This window comes from Oryzias latipes, chromosome 14, assembly GCF_053564925.1.
Source record: "Oryzias latipes strain Hd-rR chromosome 14, Olatipes_Hd-rR_3.1".
NCBI classification, from domain to species: Eukaryota; Metazoa; Chordata; class Actinopteri; order Beloniformes; family Adrianichthyidae; genus Oryzias; species Oryzias latipes.
Window position 1 is genome coordinate 1519594 of NC_136250.1, and position 27516 is coordinate 1547109.

The window sequence follows — 27516 nt, forward strand, 5'->3', positions numbered from 1 at the left end:
GGACAAAGACTTTTGCATATAGCATGAAAAAAATTCAAGCAATGATGATAATTGCTATCACTGTCCCTAAGGATGAGAACAATAGAACTCATTCAATTTCCACTACAATGTCTAGATGAGTGTCAGCTATGTCTGATAACTTGGCCAATTAGCTGGACCGGGATCTTGCAAAGTGCAGGTGGTTAACGTCCAGTGTGATGAGTCTGTGGACGGCAACAGTACAGCATAGCTTTTGGCTTCCACAAGAGAAGAACTCCTGACACATCTGCCCTAACAGACAACTACAAGAGGAGTTGAAATGTATAACACGGTGAAGGAGTTTTTGTGCAGAAAAAGGTACAATTACAAAAGCTGGTAGCAGTGACTGCAGATGGGACTCCTGCTATGATCAATAGACAAACAGGTTTCATCACTCACTGTAAAGCTGACCCAGACTTTCCAAAATGTCTGCATTACTGCTGCGTCATTCACCAGCAGGCCTTATGTGCAGAAGTGATTGGCTCTGGACATATAATGACTCTTATTCTGAAAATCGTAAACAACCTCAGCTGCAAAGCAAAACAGCACAGGATTTTTAAGGTGCTGATGGAGGAGATGTCTGTTGAATATGGTGAATATGAACATTGTGAATCTGAACTTGCATTCTTGACTGACATTACTGGAAAACTAAACCACTTGATCTGCGAGCTGCAAGACAATGGCAAAACTATTTTTTTTTGACCAGCCTGCCTTAGCCAGTGTTTTTCTTGTGGGGATCTTTTCTGCCAGGGCTTGTCAGCTTGGTCAGTGGATGTTGCTGCAGTTGTCTCCCTTGCTGGGACAGCTGGAGTTAAACACAGCAGCTCACGGCTCTGAAGTGGACCCCGTTGCTGTCCCAGTCTGGATGGGCACTGTGGTGATGTTCCAATGGCCAGGCTGGCTCCTGGTATAAAGAGATTCCCAAATACCATTTCCTAACCGCAGAGCCAAGGATGTGTTTACATGTTTAGGTCAAAAATGTGATGGACAGCTTCATGTTGTCTATTGATGTAAGTTTAAACCTAAACATGCCACCCTGTTATTAATCCAGTTGATATGGTTCTCCATCTGTGTCTAGGTGATAGAAAAGCATTTTTTTTTATATTTAGAGCTCTAAGCAAACAAACAGTTGTCTATATAAAAGAGCTTTTACAATTGTGCACTTTTAGCAGGTCTTTTAGTTCATGTGACCAATGTATGGTGGATTTTCACAGACCTTGTTTAAAACTGAAGGTGAGAGAGACTTAGAGAAATGGCTTCATTGTTCTGGAGTTCTTTGTTTCATCCACAGAAGAGTAGAATTGGTGATTGATTTTGAAAAGCTGCTGAAAAAAGTATCTTTTTCAAATTGCAATTTCTAACTTGGGTTTTACATTTTGTGTTCCATTTTTTGTGCTTTATTTGGGAAGCATTTGTTATTTGTTTGGTGTTTTTAAGGTTCTGCAAATATACACATCATTTTTTAGAGACATTTGTTATCAGTTGTGTTTGTTGATTTGTAGTTTAATTTCATTGGATGTATAGATGTCGTGTGGGGGGGAGGCTCGAGAGCAGGTAGGACCCAGGCGCAGAGACGGGAGGCAAACGGGTTCAGGGCAAGTGGGTTTATTTAACTAACAAAAAGCGCTGCAGAGCAGGATGACAAAACTAAAAACAAAAACTTACTGTGGCATGGCAAGGGACATGGACGCCAGACAAGAAGACGTGATCAACATGAGTAGAAGTTAATGGACCAGCACAGGAGGAAGGCAGAGACAAGACTTATATACAGACAGGGCAGACAAGACACAGGTGAACACGATTAGGGCAGATGGGGACCAAAGGAAGTAAAACTCAAGAAACATGACAAGACAGGAAACCTTTCAAAATAAAACAGGAAACAGAACCAAACAAGACAGAACAAGAACTAAAGCGAAAAACAAGACAACAAACTGAAACCATGACAATAGAAAGGAAAAGAAGTTCAAACATTGATTATAAAAAAGGATATAAGAGATAAGAAAAAAGAAAAAGGAAAAGAAAAAAGATAAAATATTGATTTAATTGCATTTTGAATGAATAAAAAACAATGATTAATAGAATCAGAAATCAGAAAAAGTTTTATTGCCAGGTTCAGTAGAGCGCACTTTACAAAACGAGGAATTTGACTTGGTGTATAGTGCAATTAAGAATAAGTTAAAAATTAAGTTAACAACAACAACACACTATATACAGTAGAGTAAGGTGAAGTAAAGTGGGAGCACAGGTGGGCTGGGATGGTGGGGCCTGTAAGTGTCACCGACAGTCCTTTGGTGGGCAGGGGGGGGGGGGGGTCAGCTGGGGGAGTTGGAGTACTGTTCAGCAGGCTGACTGCAGTGGGGAAGAAGCTGTTCTTGTGGCGCGAGGTCCTGGTCCTGATGGACCGGAGCCTCTTGCCAGAAGGGAGGGGCCGAAAGAGATTATGTCCTGGATGAGAGGGGTTGGCTACAATCCTGGCTGCCCGCCTCCAGGTCCTGGAGATGTGCAGCTCCTGGAGAGACGGGAGGTGGCAGCCGATCACCTTCTCTGCTGAGTGGATGACGCGTTGCAGCTTGGCCTTGTCTCTGGCCGTGGCCGCAGCGAACCAGACTGTGATGGAGGACGTGAGGGTGGATTCAATGATGGCAGTGTAGAAGTCTACCAGCATCTTTTCAGGGAGGTGAAACTTCTTCAGCTGCCTCAGGAAGTACATCCTCTGCTGGACCTTCTTAGTGATGGAGCTGATGTTCTGCTCCCACTTGAGGTCCTGGCTGATGATGGTTCCCAGGAAGCAGAAGGACTCCACAGAGGTCACCGGGGAGTCACAGAGGATGACAGGGGGGAGGGGGGCTGGGGCCTTCCTGAAGTCCACTGTCATCTCCACTGTCTTCAGAGCATTAAGCTCTAGGTTGTTAGCGCTGCACTATGACACCAGCCTGGCTATTTCACTCCTGTAGGCCGACTCATCTCCGTCAGAGATGAGGCCGATGAGTGTGGTGTCGTCAGCAAACTTCAGGAGTTTGACAGACAGGTGACCAGCTGTGCAGCTGTTTGTGTACAGGGAGAGTAACAGGGGTGAAAGGACACAGCCCTGGGGGGATCCGGTGCTTGTGGTCCGAGTATCTGAGACGAGCTTCCCCAGCCTCACATACTGCTGTCTGTCCGTCAGGAAGTCTGTGATCCACCTGCAGGTGGAGTCAGGCACATTCATCTGGGAGAGTTTTTAATACTAAAGATGTATGAAAGACATACCGAAAAAATATGTCTTTCAGTGTTTAACTGGCTGTCTTTGGATTATGCATGCCTGAGTAATGGCCATTCTTACTCCTCATCTCTCTGTTCACTGCTTGCTAATTTACATAGCAGGGGTCCCAGCAGGAGGGGGCGGGGTTGTAACACGACTCCTTCAGCAGAGCCAGGCTGAGAGAGGCTTTGACATGTAAGATGTTAGATGTTAGAATGCTAGATGTTAGAATGACCAGTTCATTTTATATCTATGAAAATATTCAGGGAGCTATGGGACATCTTCAGCTATAGGTCTGTGAAAATTGGGGTCGATTGTTGAAACATAAGTTACCATAAAAAAATGTTTGTTTGGAGTCTAGAAAGATTTAACACAGGTTTTTGGATGAAAAAGGATTTTTTATAAATCATCTGTTACACTTTTAAGTCTGAAAAAAATATGGAAGGCAGCAAACACAGATCCCTACCGTTTTTAATTTTTTTGTGCTGATATTTGAAAGATAAGTTATGCAAAAAAATAGGTGTTTGCAGTTTTGCCTAAAAAGACGTTTTCGGACCTTTTTGGATGAAATGATGTCTAAAAGTTCACCTGTAACTTCAATCATTCTGAATTTTTTTAGGAAAACTAAACCACTTCAACTGTGATCTGCAAGGCAATGGTAAAACTATATTTTTTATGGAACAGCCTGCAGTGTTTCTTGTGGGGATCTTTTCTGCCAGGGCTTGCCGGCTTGGTCGGTGGTTGTTGCTGTTACCAATCCAGTTGATATGGTTCTCCATCTGTGTCTAAGTGATATAATCAGAATCAGAATCGTTTATTGTCATTGTACATGGGGATACAATGAAATTGCAGCAGCCTTGGAGTGAAGGAGTTACATAAAATAAAAATAAAAATAGAATAGAAAAAGAAATACTGTATTTACAACTCTTAACAAAAAATGAACAATATGGACAGAAACTGTTAAATATTAAATATTTGTGAATAAAATAGAAAGGAATTACATGAGTTGCTGTGAGCACAGCTTAATAAATATCAAGTTATTGCACAGTGACCCGGTTAGACAGTCAGGATATTGCACGCATTGTAGTAAAATTAGAGTGAGGTGTGGTTGGTGGACGTATGTGCATTCCGTATGATAATTGCCTATGGAAAAAAGCTGTTTCTTAGTCTGTTTGTCCTGGTTCTGATGGACCTGTACCTCCTTCCAGAGGGCAGCAGTTCAAACAGAGGGAAAGCAGAATGGGTGGAGTTAGTGATGATGCTAGTCACTCTGCTGATGCAGCGAGACTGGTAAATGTCCTTCAGTGAGGGGAGGGGGCAGCCGATGATCCTCTGCGCTGTCTTTACCACTCTCTGGAGACTCTGCCGTTCTGCTTCAGTGCAGTGGGAAAACCACACTGTGATGCCATAGGACAGAATGCTCTCAATGGTTGAGCGGTAGAACGTTACCAGCAGCTCCTGGCTGACGTCGTTCCTCCTAAGTTTTCTCAGGAAGTGCAGGCGTTGCTGGGCCTTCCTGATGACAGTCATGGTGTTGTTAGACCATGTGAGGTCAGCAGAGATGGTGGTGCCCAGGAGGGTGAAGCTGTGGACCCTCTCCACACAGTTTCCATCGATGTAGAGTGGGGGTGGATCTGTTCTGTTTTTTCTGAAGTCCAGGATGATCTCCTTGGTCTTGGTGGTGTTCAGGATGAGGTTATTAGCCTGACACCACCTTGAGAGTTTCAGGACTTCGTCTCTGTAGGCCGTCTCGTCGTCCCCAGAGATCAGCCCCACCACAGTAGTGTCGTCTGCAAACTTCACCACGGTGTTGCTGGTGTGGGCTGGTCTGCAGTCTGCTGTGTACAGTGTGCACAGCAGAGGACTCAGCACACATCCCTGTGTGGAGCCTGTGCTCAGCGTCCGGGTGGAGGAGAGGTGGGGGTCAAGTTTGACTGTCTGTGGTCTGTTTGTCAGGAAGTCCTTGATCCACGTGCAGGTGAGTGGGTGGAGTCCTAGTTCAGACAGTTTGTTGACCAGAATGTCAGGAATGATTGTGTTAAAGGCTGAGCTATAGTCCACAAAGAGCATCCTGGCGTAGGTGTCTCTGTGTTCCAGGTGGCTCAGCGCAGTGTGGAGGGTGATGGAAATGGCATCATCCGTTGATCTGTTTGCTTTGTAAGCAAACTGGTGGGGGACGAAGATTGGAGGGAGGGAGTCTTTGATGTGTCCCAGGAGCAGCCGCTCCAGACACTTTGTGATGACAGCAGTGAGTGCAACTGGGCGGAAGTCCGTGAGGAAGGCTGTGGATGAGGACTTTTTGGGTATCGGGATGATAGTGGATGACTTCAGGCAAGCAGGGATGAAAGCCTGAGCTAGCGACAGGTTGAAGATTTTTGTGAAGACCTGGGAGAGTTGATCGGCGCAGGCCCGCAGAACCTTTCCGGGAACTCCATCAGGTCCCGCCGCTTTCCTGGGGTTTACCCTGCTGAACATCCGTGCCATCCGTGCCACGTCCATAAAGGCATTGTTTTTATATTTAGAGCTCTAAGCAACCAAACAGTTGTCTATATAAAAGAGCTTTTACAATTGTGCACTTTTAGCAGGCTGAAAAAATTATCTTTTTAAAATTGCCATTTCAAATTTGGGTTTTAAATTTTGTGTTCCATTTTTCTGTGCTTGTATTGGAAGGATTTGTTATTATTTTGTTTAAAAGTGCTACATATTGTATATACACATAATTTATTTAGAGAAATTTGCTATAGGTTGTGTTTTTTGGTTTTGTAGTTTAATTTCATTGGATTTATATTAAGGAAAAGAAGTTGCAGCATTGATTAAAAAAGGATAAAAGAGACATTTACTGTCTAAGTCTTATGTTACATCTGTAGAACTGTACTGAGAGTTGGGTTTTGTTTTGGAGCACATTCATATGTTTTGTTTGTAAAAAAAAAAAGATAAAATATTAAGTTAATTGCATTTTACATGACTAGAAAAGCAATGATTATTCATAAAAATCTATGAAAGACATACAAAACAAATGAAAAAGCAGTCTGCCCTCCCTCTTGTGTCTAAACTATTGTCACCTCACTTCTGGGTTAGTTAGCATATAAACAGGCAGCTGGTGTGTGTGTGTGTGTGGGGGGGGGGGGGGGGGGGTGAAATTTGACTCCAGCAACAGAGCAGGCTGAGGAACAAACTGCAGCATGAGGAAAAGCCTGAAGCATGTAAGAGGAAATGACATCCTACAGTTGACCAGTTCATTTTACATCTGTAAAGAATATTCAATAAGCATTTAGACATGTTCAGCTATATGCGTGTGAAACTTGGTGTGGATTTTTGAAGCATAAGTAATTTTAAAACACACTTGTTTGGAGTCCAGACGGAAAAAGCACAGGTTTTGGGATGAATCAGGATTTTTTTAAAATCATCTGTTTCACCTGGACTTCTGAAAAAAATATGGAAGGCAGCAAACACAGATCCCTACATTTAAAAAAATAAATGGTGTTGATATATGATGATTAAGTTATGAAAAAAAATAGGTGTTTGTAGTTTTGCCTAAAAAGACGTTTTCGGACCTTTTTGGATGAAATGTTTTCTAAAAGTTCACCTGTAACTTCAATCATTCTGAATTTTTTTAGGAAGCAGTAGCACATAAATGCCTATGAAAGTTGAATTCTTGGTGCTGATAACCTAAACAGAATTTATGCTAAAAATCTTTGTTCAGTCCAAAATTTCATTAAAAAAATCAAGTGATGAAGTTTCTCGTAGACCCTATAGTGTTACATATCAAAGCTGGAGGTTATTAAAGGCATCTAATTCTGAAATCTCAGCTTCCTGAGACAAACGGCTGATTTATAATAAATTTCTATTATTTGGGTGCACATAATCGACCACTTCCTGTTACGCAGGCACCGTCAGGTGTACACCCATGAAACTTTACATGATGAGAGAGGACCCTTCTGAGTATCTCCAGTTTTAATTTCATGCACATCGGACAAAGCAAAGAGAAAATACAGGGCAGAATGTGCCCAATGCAATAACTAGGTGGCGCTATAGAGCTCGTCCAAGATTGTCATATCCATGGGTTCAGAATAGAAGCTTCATCATATCCATTGAATTTCAGTGAGATTGGACAAAGAATGTGCACGTGAGAGCAACTTTTGTGTGCATAGCGAGATGCCCAACTTTGCCGCTCTGTCACGACCACACCCCCGCATTGAAAGTTATGGTTTTTTGTCAGAGTAAACTTCAATGGCTTTTCAACAGGTGGACGTCATTTTCAGGTGTGTCGGCTCATCCTACTCGGAGTAGTGATGCTCCAAGTAAAACATGTCATTTCCTCTTGCCAGCAGGTGGCGCTACACTTTTTCCAGATTTTTTCACTGCAGATGTGTTCAGAGTCAGACTACAATCATGCACATCAATTTGGGATCAGATTGGATTATGCATGGCTGAGTAATGGCCATTTTTCTTTTCATGGCGTGTTTTCGAAACGACCTCCAATTTTGACGCGCCGCCATGGTCACAAACATCCATAAAAACTTAAAAGCTTTGCAATTTAACATCGGACATGTGTCTAGTTTACAAAACCAAAGTTTGGAGTCATTACTCTCAAATCTCTAGGAGGAGTTCGTTCTAGAGCGAGGCCTGCGAATGACCAAAATACAGCAAAAATGACATATTGTCATCAAAATATCAGACTTCCTGTGCGACTGACAGCTTGGTCCCAAGAGACTTTTTTGTAGGTTTCTATCCGATGAACATGCCCTGTTAAAATCAGGTTTGTACTATAAAGCATATGGAGGTGCTCGCGAAAACAAATTTTGCAGGTGGCGCTATCGAGCCATTTTTGTTTACCTATGCCGTTCTCCTATAAAATATGAAATTTTTCGCGACTCCTGATGTGTATACAAAATTTGGTGAGTTTTGGGGTATGTTAAAGGCCTCAAAAAGGCGACGGAAAAGTCGGAAGAATAATAATAATAATAATTAAAGCTACAAGTAGCATTTAGCGGGCCCGATCACGTGCCACCGCCTGGCACGAGCGACCACCCCGTGAGCAATGCCCTGCTCGAGCCATTCTCGTTGTTTTTTCTTGTCCATTCTGGAGCTCCAAGATAATGTTAATATGACAGCAGCCTGTGGGGGGGGGGGGGGGGGGACTGTAATCTGTTTCCTTAAAGGACAAAGACTTATGCATAAAGCATGAAAAAAATTCTTAAATCTAAGCCTCGTTTAGACCTGCTCAATTTCTCATCAAGTAGAAGAAGGTTTTTATCAGATTAAGAAACAAGCAATGATGATAATTGCTATCACTGTTCCTAAGAATGAGAACAATAGAACTCATTCAATTTCCACTACAATGTCTAGATGAGTGTCAGCTATGTCTGATAACTTGGCCAATTAGCTGGACCGGGATCTTGCAAAGTGCAGAGGGTTTACGTCCAGTGTGATGAGTCTGTGGACGGCAACAGTACAGCATAGCCTTTGGTTTCCACAAGAGAAGAACTCCTGACACATCTGCCCTAACAGACAACTACAAGAGGAGTTGAAATGTATAACACGGTGAAGGAATTTTTGTGCAGAAAAAGGTACCATTAGAAAAGCCAGTAGCAGTAACTGCAGACAGGTTTCATCACTCACTGTAAGCTGTAAAGCTGACCCAGACTTTCCAAAATGTCTGCATTACTGCTGCGTCATTCACCAGTAGGCCTTATGTGCAGAAGTGATTGGCTCTGGACACAATGGACTCCTATTGTGAAAATCATAAAAAAAAACTCAGCTGCAAAGCAAAACAGAACAGGATTTTTAAGGTGCTATTGGTGGAGATATCTGCTGAATATGGTGAATATGAATATGGTGAATCTGAACTTGTATTCTTGACTGACATTACTGGAAAACTAAACCACTTGATCTGCGAGCTGCAAGACAATGGCAAAACTATTTTTTTTTTACCAGCCTGCCTGAGCCAGTGTTTTTCTTGTGGGGATCTTTTCTGCCAGGGCTTGCCAGCTTGGTCAGTGGATGTTGCTGCAGTTGTCTCCCTTGCTGGGACAGCTGGAGTTAAACATAGCAGCCTCACGGCTGTGAAGTGGACCCCGTTGCTGTCCCAGTCTGGATGGGCACTGTGGTGATGTTCCAATGTTCAGGCTGGCTCCTGGTATGAAGAGATTCCCAATTACCATTTCCTAACCGCAGAGCCAAGGATGTGTTTACATGTTTAGGTCAAAAATGTGATGGACAGCTTCATGTTGTCTAAACATGCCACCCTGTTATTAATCCAGTTGATATGGTTCTCCATCTGTGTCTAGGTGATAGAAAAGCATTTTTTTTATATTTAGAGCTCTAAGCAAACAAACAGTTGTCTATATAAAAGAGCTTTTACAATTGTGCACTTTTAGCAGGTCTCTGAGTTCATGTGACCAATGTATGGTGGATTTTCACAGACCTTGTTTAAAACTGAAGGTGAGAGAGACTTAGAGAAATGGCTTCATTGTTCTGGAGTACTTTGTTTCATCCACAGAAGAGTAGAATTGGTGATTGATTTTGAAAAGCTGCTGAAAAAAGTATCTTTTTCAAATTGCAATTTCTAACTTGGGTTTTACATTTTGTGTTCCATTTTTTGTGCTTTAATTGGGAAGCATTTGTTATTTGTTTGGTGTTTTTAAGGTTCTGCAAATATACACATCATTTTTTAGAGACATTTGTTATCAGTTGTGTTTGTTGATTTGTAGTTTAATTTCATTGGATGTATAGATGTCGTGTGGGGGGGAGGCTCGAGAGCAGGTAGGACCCAGGCGCAGAGACGGGAGGCAAACGGGTTCAGGGCAAGTGGGTTTATTTAACTAACAAAAAGCGCTGCAGAGCAGGATGACAAAACTAAAAACAAAAACTTACTGTGGCATGGCAAGGGACATGGCCGCCAGACAAGAAGACGTGATCAACATGAGCAGAAGTTAATGGACCAGCACAGGAGGAAGGCAGAGACAAGACTTATATACAGACAGGGCAGACAAGACACAGGTGAACACGATTAGGGCAGATGGGGACCAAAGGAAGTAAAACTCAAGAAACATGACAAGACAGGAAACCTTTCAAAATAAAACAGGAAATAGAACCAAACAAGACAGAACAAGAACTAAAGCGAAAAAAAAGACAACAAACTGAAACCATGACAATAGAAAGGAAAAGAAGTTCAAACATTGATTATAAAAAAGGATATAAGAGATAAAAAAAAAAAGAAAAAGGAAAAGAAAAAAGATAAAATATTGATTTAATTGCATTTTGAATGAATAAAAAACAATGATTAATAGAATCAGAATCAGAATCAGGAATCAGAAAAAGTTTTATTGCCAGGTTCAGTAGAGCGCACTTTACAAAACGAGGAATTTGACTTGGTGTATAGTGCAATTAAGAATAAGTTAAAAATTAAGTTAACAACAACAACACACTATATACAGTAGAGTAAGGTGAATTAAAGTGGGAGCACAGATGGGCTGGGATGGTGGGGCCTGTAAGTGGCACCGACAGTCCTTTGGTGGGCGGGGGGGGGGGGGGGGTCACCTGGGGGAGTTGGGGTTCTGTTCAGCAGGCTGGCTGCAGTGGGGAAGAAGCTGTTCTTGTGGCGCGAGGTCCTGGTCCTGATGGACCGGAGCCTCTTGCCAGAAGGGAGGGGCCGAAAGAGATTATGTCCTGGATGAGAGGGGTTGGCTACAATCCTGGCTGCCCGCCTCCAGGTCCTGGAGATGTGCAGCTCCTGGAGAGACGGGAGGTGGCAGCCGATCACCTTCTCTGCTGAGTGGATGACGCGTTGCAGCTTGGCCTTGTCTCTGGCCGTGGCCGCAGCGAACCAGACTGTGATGGAGGACGTGAGGGTGGATTCGATGATGGCGGTGTAAAAGTCTACCAGCATCTTTTCAGGGAGGTGAAACTTCTTCAGCTGCCTCAGGAAGTACATCCTCTGCTGGACCTTCTTAGTGATGGAGCTGATGTTCTGCTCCCACTTGAGGTCCTGGCTGATGATGGTTCCCAGGAAGCAGAAGGACTCCACAGAGGTCACCGGGGAGTCACAGAGGATGACAGGGGGGAGGGGGGCTGGGGCCTTCCTGAAGTCCACTGTCATCTCCACTGTCTTCAGAGCATTAAGCTCCAGGTTGTTAGCGCTGCACTATGACACCAGCCTGGCTATTTCACTCCTGTAGGCCGACTCATCTCCGTCAGAGATGAGGCCGATGAGTGTGGTGCCGTCAGCAAACTTCAGGAGTTTGACAGACAGGTGACCAGCTGTGCAGCTGTTTGTGTACAGGGAGAGTAACAGGGGTGAAAGGACACAGCCCTGGGGGGATCCGGTGCTTGTGGTCCGAGTATCTGAGACGAGCTTCCCCAGCCTCACATACTGCTGTCTGTCCGTCAGGAAGTCTGTGATCCACCTGCAGGTGGAGTCAGGCACATTCATCTTGGAGAGTTTTTAATACTAAAGATGTATGAAAGACATACCGAAAAAATATGTCTTTCAGTGTTTAACTGGCTGTCTTTGGATTATGCATGCCTGAATAATGGTCATTCTTACTCCTCATCTCTTTGTTCACTGCTTGCTAATTTACATAGCAGGGGTCCCAGCAGGAGGGGGCGGGGTTGTAACACGACTCCTTCAGCAGAGCCAGGCTGAGAGAGGCTTTGACATGTAAGATGTTAGATGTTAGAATGCCAGATGTTAGAATGACCAGTTCATTTTATAGCTATGAAAATATTCAGGTAGCTATGGGACATGTTTAGCTATAGGTCTGTGAAAATTGGTGTCGATTGTTGAAACATAAGTTACCATAAAAAAATGTTTGTTTGGAGTCTAGACAGATTTAACACAGGTTTTTGGATGAAAAAGGATTTTTTATAAATCATCTGTTACACTTTTAAGTCTGAAAAAAATATGGAAGGCAGCAAACACAGATCCCTACCGTTTTTAATTTTTTTGTGCTGATATTTGAAAGATAAGTTATGCAAAAAAATAGGTGTTTGCAGTTTTGCCTAAAAAGACGTTTTCGGACCTTTTTGGATGAAATGATGTCTAAAAGTTCACCTGTAACTTCAATAATTCTGAATTTTTTTAGGAAGCAGTAGCACATAAATGCCTATGAAAGTTGAATTCTTGGTGCTGATAACCTAAACAGAATTTATGCTAAAAATCTTTGTTCAGTCCAAAATTTCATTAAAAAAATCAAGTGATGAAGTTTCTCGTAGACCCTATAGTGTTACATATCAAAGCTGGAGGTTATTAAAGGCATCTAATTCTGAAATCTCAGCTTCCTGAGACAAACGGCTGATTTATAATAAATTTCTATTATTTGGGTGCACATAATCGACCACTTCCTGTTTGGTGGTGGCTTGCGCAGGCACCGTCAGGTGTACACCCATGAAACTTTACATGATGAGAGAGGACCCTTCTGAGTATCTCCAGTTTTAATTTCATGCACATCGGACAAAGCAAAGAGAAAATACAGGGCAGAATGTGCCCAATGCAATAACTAGGTGGCGCTATAGAGCTCGTCCAAGATTGTCATATCCATGGGTTCAGAATAGAAGCTTCATCATATCCATTGAATTTCAGTGAGATTGGACAAGGAATGTGCACGTGAGAGCAACTTTTGTGTGCATAGCGAGATGCCCAACTTTGCCGCTCTGTCACGACCACACCCCCGCATTAAAAGTTATGGTTTTTTGTCAGAGTAAACTTCAATGGCTTTTCAACAGGTGGACGTCATTTTCAGGTGTGTCGGCTCATCCTACTCGGAGTAGTGATGCTCCAAGTAAAACATGTCATTTCCTCTTGCCAGCAGGTGGCGCTACACTTTTTCCAGATTTTTTCACTGCAGATGTGTTCAGAGTCAGACTACAATCATGCACATCAATTTTGGATCAGATTGGATTATGCATGGCTGAGTAATGGCCATTTTTCTTTTCATGGCGTGTTTTCGAAACGACCTCCAATTTTGACGCGCCGCCATGGTCACAAACATCCATAAAAACTTAAAAGCTTTGCAATTTAACATCGGACATGTGTCTAGTTTACAAAACCAAAGTTTGGAGTTTCTATCCGATGAACATGCCCTGTTAAAATCAGGTTTGTACTATAAAGCATATGGAGGTGCTCGCGAAAACAAATTTTGCAGGTGGCGCTATCGAGCCATTTTTGTTTACCTATGCCGTTCTCCTATAAAATATGAAATTTTTCGCGACTCCTGATGTGTATACAAAATTTGGTGAGTTTTGGGGTATGTTATAGGCCTCAAAAAGGCGACGGAAAAGTCGGAAGAATAATAATAATAATAAACCTAACAGATACAATAGGGTCCTTGCACTCCGTGCTCGGGCCCTAATAATAATAAACCTAACAGATACAATAGGGTCCTTGCACTCCGTGCTCGGGCCCTAATAACTCTTACAGATACAATAGGGTCCTTGCACTCCGTGCTCGGGCCCTAATAATAAACCTAACAGATACAATAGGGTCCTTGCACTCCGTGCTCGGGCCCTAATAATAATAAACCTAACAGATACAATAGGGTCCTTGCACTCCGTGCTCGGGCCCTAATAACTTTTACAGATACAATAGGGTCCTTGCACTCCGTGCTCGGGCCCTAATAACTCTTACAGATACAATAGGGTCCTTGCACTCCGTGCTCGGGCCCTAATAATAATAATAATAACTCTAACAGATACAATAGGGTCCTTGCACTCCGTGCTCGGGCCCTAATAATAACTCTTACAGATACAATAGGGTCCTTGCACTCCGTGCTCGGGCCCTAATAAACATTCGAATTACAATAGGGTCCTTGCACTCCGTGCTCGGGCCCTAATAATAATAACTCTAACAGATACAATAGGGTCCTTGCACTCCGTGCTCGGGCCCTAATTATGACTGAGACTCCATTTTACACAATTTTTGAGGAGCAAACTGGACTTAGGCTCTCCCTGCTGCAAGTGTAACAGTGAAATAGGTATATATGCACACATGCTGTGGAAATGTAGTGGGATACAAAAATACTGGATTGAAATAAAAAAGGAAGTGAAAATACTGTTGGGATATAGTGTGGAACTTTCAACCTTTCAGTGTGTTCTTGGCACTAAAGTGAATGGCACTAGGTACAAACACAACGCCAAGCTGGTTGAAATTCTTCTGTTTGTAGCAAGAAAAACCATTCTGAAATTCTGGATTTCCAAGGAAATTCCGACCATGGAGGACTGGTACACAGAGGACTTGAAGATTCTTCCTCTGGAAAGAGTAAGGCATACCCTTCATGACAACATTGAGGAGTTCAAAAAAGTCTGGCAACCAGTTCTGCATAAGACTAATCTTTCTTTGAATTGAACTCTGTTCTGGTAAAATGTGAAGAGAAAAAAAACACCTACTAGCCTTTTGCCGCTGGTGATTAAGGTTGATTTTTTTTATTTTATTTATTATTATTTTATTTTTCAATCTGCTGCCTGTTTGTGTTGGTTTGTGATGTTAAAAAGAAATATGGGTTTGTAAACATCTTGATTTTCTATTTTTCATGACTGACTATGTTTTCACTACCCAAATAAAAAAAAAAAAAGAAAAAACAGGAAATGGCCATACTATTGCTGAATGCTGAAAAAGCTTTTGACAGAGTAAATTGGAAGCTCCTGATTGCTGCAGAGCAAAGAGTCACAATACCAATTGAATCAGGAAATATCAAATATCTGGAAATCTATTTTTCCCCCAAACTATCAGAACTGGTGCAGCTAAACCACACCCCATTACTGAAAAGCATACAGGACGATCTAACACGCTGGACCAACCTGCTTCTGTCCCTTATGGGCAAGGTAGCCATGGTTAAAATGAAAATCTTACCCAAAGTTAATTATCTGTTCTCAATGATTCCCACACAACCGCCATTAAAATGGTTCAAAACATTAGACTCATCCATATCAAGCTTTTTATGGAACAATAAACCTGCAAGAATTAGTCTAAAAACTTTAAAATCTGCAAAAAGCTGTGGAGGATTAGAATTACCTAATTTCCAGAAATACTTTCTTGCAAATAGATTACAATGCATCTTAAAATGGTTAAAAAATAATCCAGAAACCAACTCATGGTTAGACTTGGAACAGGCGTTATGTGGAAAGATCAATCTGTCAGATCTACCGTTTATTTGCCAAACAGTTAAAAAACAGCATTGTTTTCAAAGTGTTAATATAAACACCACTTTAATAGCCTGGTGGGAATTTCTCAAAATATCAAAATCATCAATTCAACCTTGCAAAATGACACCCATCTGGAACAACCCAGACATCCTTATAAACAAAAAAATGATACACTTCCCAGCTTGGCAAGCAGGGGGCGTAAAAAAACTAGAGCACCTAATTATTGACAGAAGATTCATAACTCCCCAGGAACTAAAAGACAAACATGGAATAAATAACTTCTTGGAATATCAGCAACTTAAATCAATTATTACTAAAAAGTTTAAATAAAAAGACATTGATTTAAAGCTACCAGAAGCAGTTACCTCTTTGATTAAATTTTCAATGAATACAACCGTCTCTAAAATATACAAACTTTTATGTGATTTAGATAATAAAATTTCACTTCAAAACAACAAAATGGGATGCAGATTTGAGCATCAGCACAGATGAAAACTTCTGGTCAGAACTTTGTCTAAACACATTTAAACTGACAAAAAGTCCAAATCTGCAGCTAATCCTAATCATTGTCATGTGGGCGCTGTCGACCTCACCAAGATGGTGTCACGCTCCGCCATCATCGGCCCGCCTTCCCAAGTGGGCGTGTCTCCTGTAGCGATATAACTCATTGGTTTTCTATGTGCTAAGTTTGCAGAAAGATAGACATTATTCTCAAAGAAAATGTTTGGGTTAGAAAATCTAATTTTAATGTATGTTTAATACACAAATGTTTTACAACATGGACACATGTTGAAGTATGTTTTCTACTTATTATTTTATTTTGAAAAAAAAGGGGAGATGTCATATAATGAATGATGCAGCTCAAAATTGTTTGTTCACGACACTGTGCGACAGTGCGATTTACGGCAGACAGGTATGATGTGCGGTTCTGGAGAACGTTAATAAATTGTTCTGCTTTCAACCATCGAGCTACTGCCACTCGTCATTCCACACAGAGTTCAAACAAAATGATCATTGGTTCAGTTCAAAAGCAAACATTTAGATGAGGCGTGCTCAGCCTTAAGTCAGACTAATAGAGTTCAATTCCACTCCGGAAACTCCAAAATATGAGGAGAGTCAAAAAAGAAAAGAAAAAATAGCCCTAATGCGATTGCTATGTTCTGGTATACCAGTAATTTAAAAAAGTATGGTTCGATCTCACCAGGTTAAATCCAGGATCTCTGACGTGGCCTCTCGGCAAACCCTCCTCCTCCTGATCACAAAGCACGTCCTGGTGTGGGAATCACGGGCTCCCAGTAACGCTTCCTCCGTTGATCTAACGACCCGGCTCCAGTGGGTTTCTTCCTTTTTCCATTAAAGCCTTCAGCGTACGAAAAAGAACTCACTCCAAACATCCACCTGTGGAGCTGTCATTCTGGTCTGCAAGTATGACAGGGGAAATCCTTGTGCCACACTCCTCACTGGCGTTTCCAAGGAAGTCAGCTGGGCTGGCACCCCCTTATATAGTCTTTTGATGAAGTTCCCCAATTATTTAGTTTTGATTATTTTTCGTTTGAAGAGTAATTTACATTAAAAAAAACAGGCAACCACTTTTATCCACAGCAGGAATATATACATACATTTTTTTTATACAAAACATAAATTCCTGACGGTACCATGTCAAAACAATTTTCCTCCACTGTGTTTTGCACAACATCAGTGTAATGTGACATTGTCACAAACCCACCCCAGTCAACGGCATGGAAGTTTTACCTCTGAAATAGGGGTTCATGTTGACCACATTAACACTGTCACTTTTCTTTGTTTTTTCCCACTGTATTTGATAATTACGGGCCCCTACATGTGCCACCACATGTGCTGGTCCCGTCCACTTGGGCGCAAGCTTGGCGGAGAAACTATTAGCTGCATTAGAAAGAGGATGAGCTTGAATCCAGACCTCGTTGCCCGGCTGGAACTGAGCATCTCTCCGCCAGGTATTGTAGTAACGGGCTTGTCTAGACTGACACTTATTCACTCTCTGCTTGACTTAATTTATGAGATTCTGTTGTCTTTCTACAAGAGTGTAGGCTGGGCTATTGGCAAAGGCAGTGATGATATCATTCGTTTCAAAGGTCCTTTAAGCACTCTCCCTAAGGTTATCTCAGCAGGAGATTTTCCAGTTGCTTCTTGAACTGAAGAGTTTATGGCGTATCGGAATTCTTTGACCCATTGGTCCCAAGTGTTGTGTTGATTTCCTACATATGAGGCAATCATAGTTTTGATCGTTCTGTTTGAACCTTGTTGAGGTTAGGTTTTCTTGGGGTTGATAACTAGTGGTAAATTTGTGATTTACTCCCCAGCACCCGCAAAGGTTTTTCATTTCTCGGCCTATAAACTGAGGGCCTCTATCAGAAATAAGCTTCTTTGGAACCCCATAACGTGTGAACATTTCACACGTTATTGCAATTCTTTCATAATAATTGCAATAACTCGATGGGTTTTACTATCTTTTAAAGGAGAAAGCTCGACCCATTTTGAGAAATAGTTTATGACTACTAACAAAAATACATTGCCGTTCTTGCTTCTAGGGAATGGGCCAATAAAATCTATGCCCACTTTTTCCCATGGTTCCTCGCTTGTCGTTAATTGCAACAGACTGGCCAGGTTTTTGTTATCGGGCTTGTATTTTTGACATACAGAGCAACATTTAACATAGGTCCAGACATCCTTTCTGACTGTAGGCCACCATGCCACCTCTAACAACTTCAGAAGGGTCTTCAGGCGTCCCAAATGTCCACTCAGTGGATTGTTGTGAAAATAGTCCAGGAATGTGTCTGTACGAGACCTTGGTATTACAAGTTGCTATTTATCCCCTCCTTCTTTAACAGGAGTATGCCGATACATGAGCCCTTGAATATACACAAATCCAATTCCAACTAAGGTGCGATTTTGTCTGGCTTGCTCCCCCAAAGAGAGAAATTCTGGATCTTCTTCTTGTTCTTCTTTGATGTCCATCAAAGTAGTTGGCAAATCAGCAGAACAAGCGGAAACCTGTAGAGCCACAAAGGACTCATTTGGAGCAAGTGTGGTAACAGCTCTGGATAAAGCATCCAGCACAATATTATGTAGTCCTTTCCTGTATTTGACTTTGAATTGGAACTGTTGCAATCTCAAAGTCCATCGGGTCAGTCTCGAAGATGTCTTAGGGCAATTGAATGCCCAAGTCAACGCAGAATGGTCAGTAAAGATGACAAACTCCACTCCCTCCAAGTAATGTCTCCACGTTTCCACTGCCCAAACCACTGCGAGACATTCTTTCTCTGAAGTGGAGTTACATTCTGCTCCCTTCAGACATTGGGATGCATAACCAACCACCTTTCCCCTTCCTCTGTCCTTTGGACCAACACTGCTCCAAACCCCACCTCACTGGCATCAGTGTGAACGTCAAAAGGCAGTGAATGATCTGGATGTACTACGACAGGAGCTTTTGTTAATGCCTCTTTTAGGCGGGTAAAAGCTAATTGACATTCTGCAAACCATTCCCATCTCACGTTTTGTCTTTTCAAACGATGTAAGGGAGCTGCTATGTCGGCAAAGTGTGGAATGAATTTGTGGTACCATCCCACCACTCCAAGAAAACGCTGAAGAGCTTTAAGATTTGTGAGTATTTGTGAGTGAGGATATGCTCTTATGGCCTCTTGTCCTGACACCACATGTCCAAGAAACTTTGTTTGCGTCTGGAAGAAAAGAAATTTCTTCAGATTGAGAGTTAATTGAGCACGATCAAGTCTCTAAAAAACTTCATTTCAGATCTTTTAGATGTTGCTCAGGATTGGGGGAAAAACAATAACGTCATCTATGTAAACACAACAAGTCTGTCCTTTCAGTTCTCAGAGAACTTTTTCCATCAAGCGGTGGAGGGTTGCACCAGCATTTTTTAATCCAAATGGCACGACCCGAAATTGATAAAGTACTATAGGTGTAATGACGGCAGTTTTGGCTTTGTGTACCATGCATGAATTCAATTAACTCATGAATAATGGGCATTGGATAAGTATCTGGATGAGTTTTATTGTTGAATCTCCATTAATCCACACAAAATCTGAGTGATTCAACCCCATGAAGATTGAGATGGCTCGATTATTCCCGTCTTAAGCATCTGATCTATATGTTCAGCATTGATTTGCTGTTTTTGCGGTGACACCCTGTAGGCTTTTCAACGGATTGGAACTTCATCTGTAAAATGAAAGTTTGTTTTTCTACAGTAGTTATCCTTGAAAGCCCTGAGCATAAACAGGTAAATTTCTGATCTGTGATGGATGTTCCTTGAAGGCATCCTCATCTCCTAATGTAACAGAGAGATCAGGTGTGCTAGGGGCATAAACAGCAAAATACAAGTTTGCCATGAAAAGTTCATTACCCAAACGGAAACCTTTCATTTCAGGGTTTTCAAGAAATGCATGATAGATGTAGCCTCTTGTTCCCTTTACCCCATATTTGTTGGAACCTAGATCGGTAACAGTTGATGTTATTGTCAAAAAATCCAGTCCCAAAATCACCGGAAAAAATGAGATCTTGATCAGTCATGATATATGTTTCCATGGGATAAGTTATACCATGCCAGCGATACAGAAACTGAACTTTCCCTGTAGCCCCAGGGGTTTTTCCATCTGACATAGCAAAGCTTTGGTTGTTGCTGGGGCAAAGGGGCACGCCTCTTTGTGTTAATTTCAACCACTGACTGTGTCTCATTAAAGTGAAAGTACCCCCTGTATCAAAAACACCACAACATTGCTTTACTCTCAAACAGCATGTTTCAGAGTGGCCTTTTCTTGTGGCCAGTCTAAGGCATGCCTGTGCAACAATTATGCCATCCAATCAGCATCTTGATATGACACACCTGTGAGGTGGGATGGGTTATCTCAGCAAAGGAGAAGTGCTCACTGTGACAGATTTAGATATTTGGGAAACGTTTGAGAGAAATGATTATGTTGTGTACGTAGAAAATGTTTCTGATCTTTGAGTTCCATCTCATGACCCACACAGAAAAAATTTGGTTATGAAGCTAAAACACTTCATTTGGTCACAATGTTTTTCTCTGTCACAATCCTTACAGATGATGCGAGCAGCAGGGATAAAGATATTAATGGGACTCATAATGCACCTCTGGGCACCAGTGATGCAGCTGCAAGAGGGAAGCCAGCAGCTCCTCTCAATTAGACTTAAGCAATGGGCACTACATTGAAAAGACAGTCACACTGAGTTTTGTATTGATAGTGAGTTTTCTGAAGCTCAGATGAGTGATTTTAGTGATTGAATAGTTTGGCAGTCTTAAGAGTAAATACTGGAAATAACTGTGTTGCATAAATAAAACTATCCACATCCTTGAGATGAGTTTTTGTTTTTACCAAAGACGTCTCCTGTTGAAAATTTGTGTCATACCTCAAATTTTATTTATTTGCTATATTTAAATGAACTATCTAAACTTAATCCAGCATCAACCTGCATAACATTTTCTTAAATAATAGAAAATACATTTAATTATTCCTAATAAATAATTGTTCATGTCAGGGGTGAAATCCTCTGAAATAATGAATAAAAAATTAGGTCCAGCTAAGTTTAAAAAAAGTGTTCAAAAGATCTTTTAAGTGTTTACTTAAAAATTAAAAAAAAGTAAATGTTTTGATATTTTCACAAATTGGCCATCTGCAAAACAAATGAGCAGAAATGCAGCTGTTTAGCATCACCAAGCTGCTGATAACATTAATACTCCACTCAAGCAGGAGCTCTTTTTACATGGGTGGCCCCACCCTTCACTAGACCAACCTCATCATTCTTTACTTCTGGTAGTTGGTAACGAGTAACCAGTTACCAGTCAGTTAGCAATTTTAACTGGTTTACAATAGCCAGTTCAAATAAAATGTCCATGCAAGAAAACATTTGGACCTATGTTTTTTCGTATTTGAGAAAAGGACAATGGTTATAGATTAAAAACAAGATTAATGAGATTAAAATAAATAACACACTAATTTGTAATTACTTAGTGCAAGAATATGACGTGACACCCCTATTTGTGAATTGATGGATTGTTTGACTTTAGTTTTCCTCTTATAGAGGCTTCAATCTGAGAGATTTTGTTCTTTTACATTTGTATCTATCTGCTTCAGTGTTTAGTTTAATAACACCTTCATTTTTTATTTCTGCTTTGTCGCATTTAACACCAACTTTCTGTTTGCAGTTACTGTAACTATTGCTTGTTTCTGTTACTTTATAATACGTTTTAGATGTAGTAAAGTTCTGTAAAGTTCTTGCTTGCATTCCACCGTTCTTGGTTTTAGTTTCAGTTTTCTAAAACTATAAGTAACGCCGTGGAAGCCTGAACCTTCGTGTCGGACGGTTGCTTCCGCGAAGTGCGTTAAAAAGTAATAACCGCACACTTCGAAGGCCATTAACCCGTTTATACCATGGTCACTTACAAAAGCAATACATATTAACCAGGATTTAGTCCTTAATTCTTGTTTTTTTTTTTCGATTTGGATCGCTTTTCTCACAAAAAGCGGACTATATGTTACGTGACATACGTAACATATAGTCCGCGTCGCGCAGCACCAGCGCTGCAGTCAATTTTCGGCGATATATATATGCTGATTGTCCCGATGGGTTGAATAAAGCATCAGTTCAGAGAGAAAGTTCATCTCTTACCGCTTGTTTTTGTCCAAATGATGAAGCTAAAGGTTGTTTTAAAGAAGCCGGCGCAGTGATACAAAACATTTAAGCTAGGTGACTGGAACTTCTTTTTTCACCATGCGGTTATCTGGTTTTAATTCATACCCAGCAGCCAATCAGAATCGAGTATTCAATTGGACCATGGTATAATTTGGCTTAAAGAGCCACTCTAATGAAAATTGTGTTTGGTATTTTTTATACGTTCTTGAAGCATTTTTCTCATTATGGAGGACATTAAAAAGTACTTAAAGATTCAACCTGCATTTCTTTTTTATTCTTCTCTTTTTTAGTAAACAAACATATAATATAACCAATTTAAGGTAAGTTAAACACATCACAAAAAAAGACTACACTATCCCCACTATTTTATTGCACATTTCCGGTTTGTAGAGAACATTTGAATACATATTTTAAATACACTGATTGTATGGAATGTTCACCCAAGGCAATAAGCAATAGAAAATCATTTTTTTGGTTGTTATAGGGATAATGTGAGCAGTGAATTGTATAAACAGTCTAATTGTAGGCCTTTATCAGTAATATAAAGGGTATTGTTGATAAGTAAAGGTAAAAACTAGGTTGATTCTCTTCTTTTTATTTTCTTTTTTTTCCTGGCAAACGATACAAGCAATACAATATAAAAAATAAAAAAAAATACCCTGCAAATTTTACTATTAATTGTTTAAGTAGAGGTCGACTTTTCTATATACCATTGAAATAATCAATAAATGGTTGCCATGTTTCATAAAAAAGGTTTTCTTGCTGTCTCAATGAAAATTTAATCTTTTCTAAATGTAAGTTTTGTATTATGTTTCTTTGAAGATGTGTTGGGGGAAATTTGCTTTTCCAATTAAGTAGGATTAGACGTGTAGCCAATAGGGTAACATAACTTAACTTTTTAACTTAACTTAACTTAACTTAACTTAACTGTTTAAACAAGTTCCAGCAGTTGGCACTATGGATAATCCTGCTATAGGGTCCAATGGAAGTTTAACCTTAAATATTAGAGACAATATTTCAAAGGTTTTTTTTTACAATAGGGAATGATTTTGTTGGAGTCCCAAAATGTGTGGGACAGTGAGGCAGGAACATGTCCGGGTCAGGGTTCACATGAAGGGAACATGTGAAAGCATTCCTGAGAACATTCTTGATAATTAAAAAAAAAAAAAAATCATCAACCTGCACTTCTAAGTATTTCTTTATTACTTGAGGTGACCGTGGTGCAGAGATAGGGCTTTCAACCTTTAATTAGAAAATTGCAGGTTTAATTCCCGTCTTGTCTTCCCATGTGTTGAAGCATCCTTGGACAAGACCCTGAACCCACATTCCCTCTGGTGGTTCTAGGTTGGCGCCAGTGTTCGGCAGCGGAGCTCTAATATTGCCCTAATATTGCTCTAATATTGCCCGCCGTTATTGTTGCACTGCTCATGTTAGTTTGGGGTTGTGAAGGGCTGTAGGCTAGCGGATGAGAGTGTAAACATAATGGGAATTGAGGGAAGGCTGACACAGAGCCAACAGTCCTGCTCACAAGTCAGAGGGAAATTTCTGATGAACTCCTGCCGCTCTGCAGAAACTAAGTCCTAGAAAATAACACAGCTTTTTGTCTTAAAATAGCAAACTCGTATAATTAAAAGACCACTGGGAACACTTTACAATATATTAAAAAATGATGGAAGAGGGACTATAAGTATTTTATGGACTGCACACAAAAAGTGACGTGACATTTCTGGCTGTTTTTTGCTTCCAAACACAATCAAACAAGCAAAAAAATAGCCACTGCTTGTATTTTGGAGATGATTATCAACATTTTATTTTTCCATGACCCTTTGGTGGTTGCAGAAAAATACTGCTCATTATCTGCACTTTGTTAGTAAAAAATGTCTGCATCTCTGCAGGAAGATTTGCATATTTCCTGGTGTAAAAGGATCTTGTTTATCAACAAGATCACAGCAAGGACAGTCATCATAAATGCTCAAGTTGGAAACCCAACTCTTTAAAAAGCCCTCGTCACAGAGCCCCTTAAGTCACTTCTTTGTTTTTTTTTTCAAAGTACTAACTAAAGGACAGCAGGTCATATTTGCATCAGAACCATAAATAGTAAAAGAAAATCCCCAATGCATGATACCCTTTTTCTTCACATCAGCTAAAGCTGCAGTTTAACTTCATCTGTTTAAAGATCCATATATTCTGGTATCTAAGTGTCAAGTTATTGATAGAGAATCTGTCATTTAACTTTAAAAGTAGACTTTACTTTGTACTTTACTAAATACTGAAAATAACTAGTACTAAGAGTACTGAGACAAGCCTCTGGACACAAAGTTTTCAGACAGACCTCATTACAAAGCAGTAGAGCCTTATGCAACATCTCGGCAGTGCACCCCACTATATGATCCTTACAGCTAGGGACTCATGCAGATGCACACAGATAGATGTGGTAATAAAAGCAATCTTACCTGGGAACACAAGCACAGCGAATAGCCCTGACAAAATGATGAAATATAGTGAATTGCACATGCTTCCCAAAAAGTACCGTTCCTGGTCTGTTTGCTGTAGATGTTCAGATATTTCCCACAGCAGGGCTTTCCCAGAGATCTTCACTCTTCTTTTTGTTTCAGTCTTAGCTTTGTCACTTTGACCTCTTGTTCAACCCTGCATTATTCTGAAGCTGTTTGCTATCCAACAACAGTACCAGATAATGATAAGGACTTGGATAGAAAACGGGTTCTCGTACAGCACTCGATCTCCCTCTCTTCACCAGTGCTCTGCAACATTCAAGGAAAAGTAAGGGGAGGGCAGGCTGTGCTCTGCACACACTGGCTGATGTTACTGCCGTTCACTCATGAACAGTCTGAGCTCTGTCTACTTACCATCCCCTTTGTCTTTGTCTGGCTCTTCCATTACCCTTCCCTCTCTCTCTGCTCTCAGCAGAACAGGACTCAAGAACTGACAGAGAACTGAAATTCTGTGTGACCAGTTTTAGCACCCCATTTACTAATTCACGTGATCTGGAGAGCAAAATTTGTAAAAAAATTTGGAAATGTGCATTTTTCAAAAATGTTCAAGAAAGAGAAAGCTTGCACCAGAATCCAAATAGTGTTGTGTCAAGAGCTTTTTGTAGGCATGCAAGACATTGGCCCTTACAGAAACCAACACAGAAATACAGGATTAGTTCAATTTTAAAACCACCACCTAATTTAACATAACTACTATTTCTATGCATCTTTAAACTACTATTTCTATGCATCTTTATTTGTGCAATAATAAGGGGAATAAAACCATAATAAGCATGTTTTTGCTAGTGTGTTTAACATTGTCTCTGCTCTGTATCACTCATTCCAGGATTATGCTAGTCTGCATGTTTACAAAAATGTGCCTCTGCACTTTTCAGATGAGACACGCCCACCAACAGAGAACATGTCCAAAAAATGTGGCGTCTACATTTTTCTTAAGCTTTTTCGATGACTGCCATTGCATAAAAACAAACCTTTTTGTTTTTGCAGACAAACAAACCTGATTATGCTAGCTTTACGCTCCTTGTTTTTTTGGACATGTGTAACCACAATAAACAATTTGATCTATGAAGCTGGTTATATTGTTCACCTCAATCTGTAAAAAAGGTGTTTTTAGTAACAAACATGTTTAAAACCTCAATTAAATATTAAAATAAAACAATAAACGGAGCTTACAGCTTCAATCATTGAATGCAACTCCAAGTCAAATATGTTGTCTTTGGCTATGGGCATCAGCTCACCAGTTTCCAAGAACTGGTATCACCATTCTTGCAGGTAACATGGAACTGGAGCACTGGGCCAGGCTTACTGCAAAGACTTCCCCTGCAACTCTTAAAAAACACACACAGAACTGTAAAAGGCAGGAGTACACCCTGAATGCAAGGGTGGCCAACCCTGGCCCTCTGGAGCCACAATCCAGCATGTTTTCTGTTTCCCTGCTTCCACACACCTGATTCCAATAAATGGCCATAGACAACATGTAATAAAGGTAAGTGCAGGTCTGTGACTGACATCGCCATTTGTATCACAGTGGTGCTGAAGCAGGAAAGCATAAGAACAGGCTGTATCTCTTAGTCTCTCTGTAGCTCTTACGGACAAGGGTTAGCCACCTCTGCTCTGAATGGGAGACCAGTCTATCACAGAAAACCACTTTCACACTCAATGCAATGGGACATTTATAAGGTGATACCTAAAAGTTTGAAAAATTCAAACCAATTGTATCAATTTAAATATGTTTCAGTGTACATGAAGGAAGGCCTCTACACTGCACTATTTCATTTCAAATTCCTGGGAAGAACTTGACACAACATTACACACCTGAAGAGGCCACTGTCAAGGTCATTTACGGAATACTTTGGGAACATTCTTTCCCTTCTTGACCCTCAAAGAGTCTGTCAGCATTCCCAGAAATCAACTTTGAAACGCAAGTAAAAAGACATTCAAGTAGATTAGACAGAAATGTGTAGAAATGCACAACAATTATAATAACAATGAACTGTTGCCTCATTACTCAAGCATAGGTACCTGTCAGGAACTCCACACGTAGTGCCCCAGTGTCAATTCCAGACTCTCCCAGAAAGGTAACTTCAAGAGGATTGATTGGGGAACTTCTTTTTTGTCTTTTCCATAGCATCATACCCCATTCCACCCACTGTTCTCGTGCCACACACAGGCTGAACTCTTTTGTGTGGTAAATTTGGGCAGCAATCCAATGTACATCTTTCTCACTATTCAGAAAATGAAATGATTTGGAGCAAGAAATTTAAGCATTTTATACAATTTCACAGTGTATCTTTACTTACCAAGAAATCTTGTCAGAAACTGTATCGGATGCAGTGCTAGTTTCGAGACTCCTGTCAGACCTGTGGAAATGATGAAAAAGCAGGGGATTTGAGGTAATGCCAAACTGTGCTATGTAATTAATGTTACACAAACAATATTTAAGCTACGGAAAAGGGTTCACCTTTCTCCACAGGAACTGGCATGCATGGTTAGGTTCATAAATAGATATGGGATATGGGGAATTCGCCATCACCAGGCTGAAAGTAGTATAAAAAATTAGTTGTATTGATGACATGCATATCACCTTTAAGATATGTCGAATTCACAATTACTGATAACTATTCTTTACCTCTTCCTGGTCAAATGAGCTTAACATTATTGGGCATGAGCGTACATGGAATGTACATGTACATGTGGAGCCAACCCAACGTCCCAATAGTAGAGCCATGCTCTTACCCCAATTCACCTTAGCTGAAGAAGCTTTCTGGAATAGATCCAGAATATTGCAAAGAGAATCAACGTCCCCCTGGTTCCTTACAAAAACTGTTACATCTTCTGCAAATGCAGACACCCCAACAGATGGCTTGTGGGACAACTCTGGCAGCATTAACCCTGTGA

General features: G+C 40.7%; 2 protein-coding genes across 2 annotated transcripts in view; both read right to left on the reverse strand.

Annotated features, from left to right (window-relative positions):
• opcml (opioid binding protein/cell adhesion molecule-like) overlaps positions 1 to 24942 on the reverse strand; it is a 315760-nt gene extending 290818 nt beyond the window's left edge. The window contains exon 1 of the mRNA XM_078931040.1: positions 24559 to 24942. Coding sequence (XP_078787166.1) covers positions 24559 to 24619 — 61 coding nt within the window. The 5' untranslated portion in view covers positions 24620 to 24942. The remainder of the gene's footprint in view (positions 1 to 24558) is intronic.
• On the reverse strand, positions 10517 to 27038 carry LOC144983764 (uncharacterized). The gene is made up of 3 exons (XM_078931044.1): positions 26919 to 27038; positions 25857 to 26843; positions 10517 to 11912 (listed from the first exon to the last, which is right to left on the reverse strand). Exon 3 carries the CDS (start codon positions 11358 to 11360, stop codon positions 10713 to 10715), a length of 648 nt encoding a protein of 215 aa, XP_078787170.1. The 5' UTR covers positions 11361 to 11912; positions 25857 to 26843; positions 26919 to 27038; the 3' UTR covers positions 10517 to 10712.
• Between the last annotated feature and the right edge of the window lie 478 nt (positions 27039 to 27516).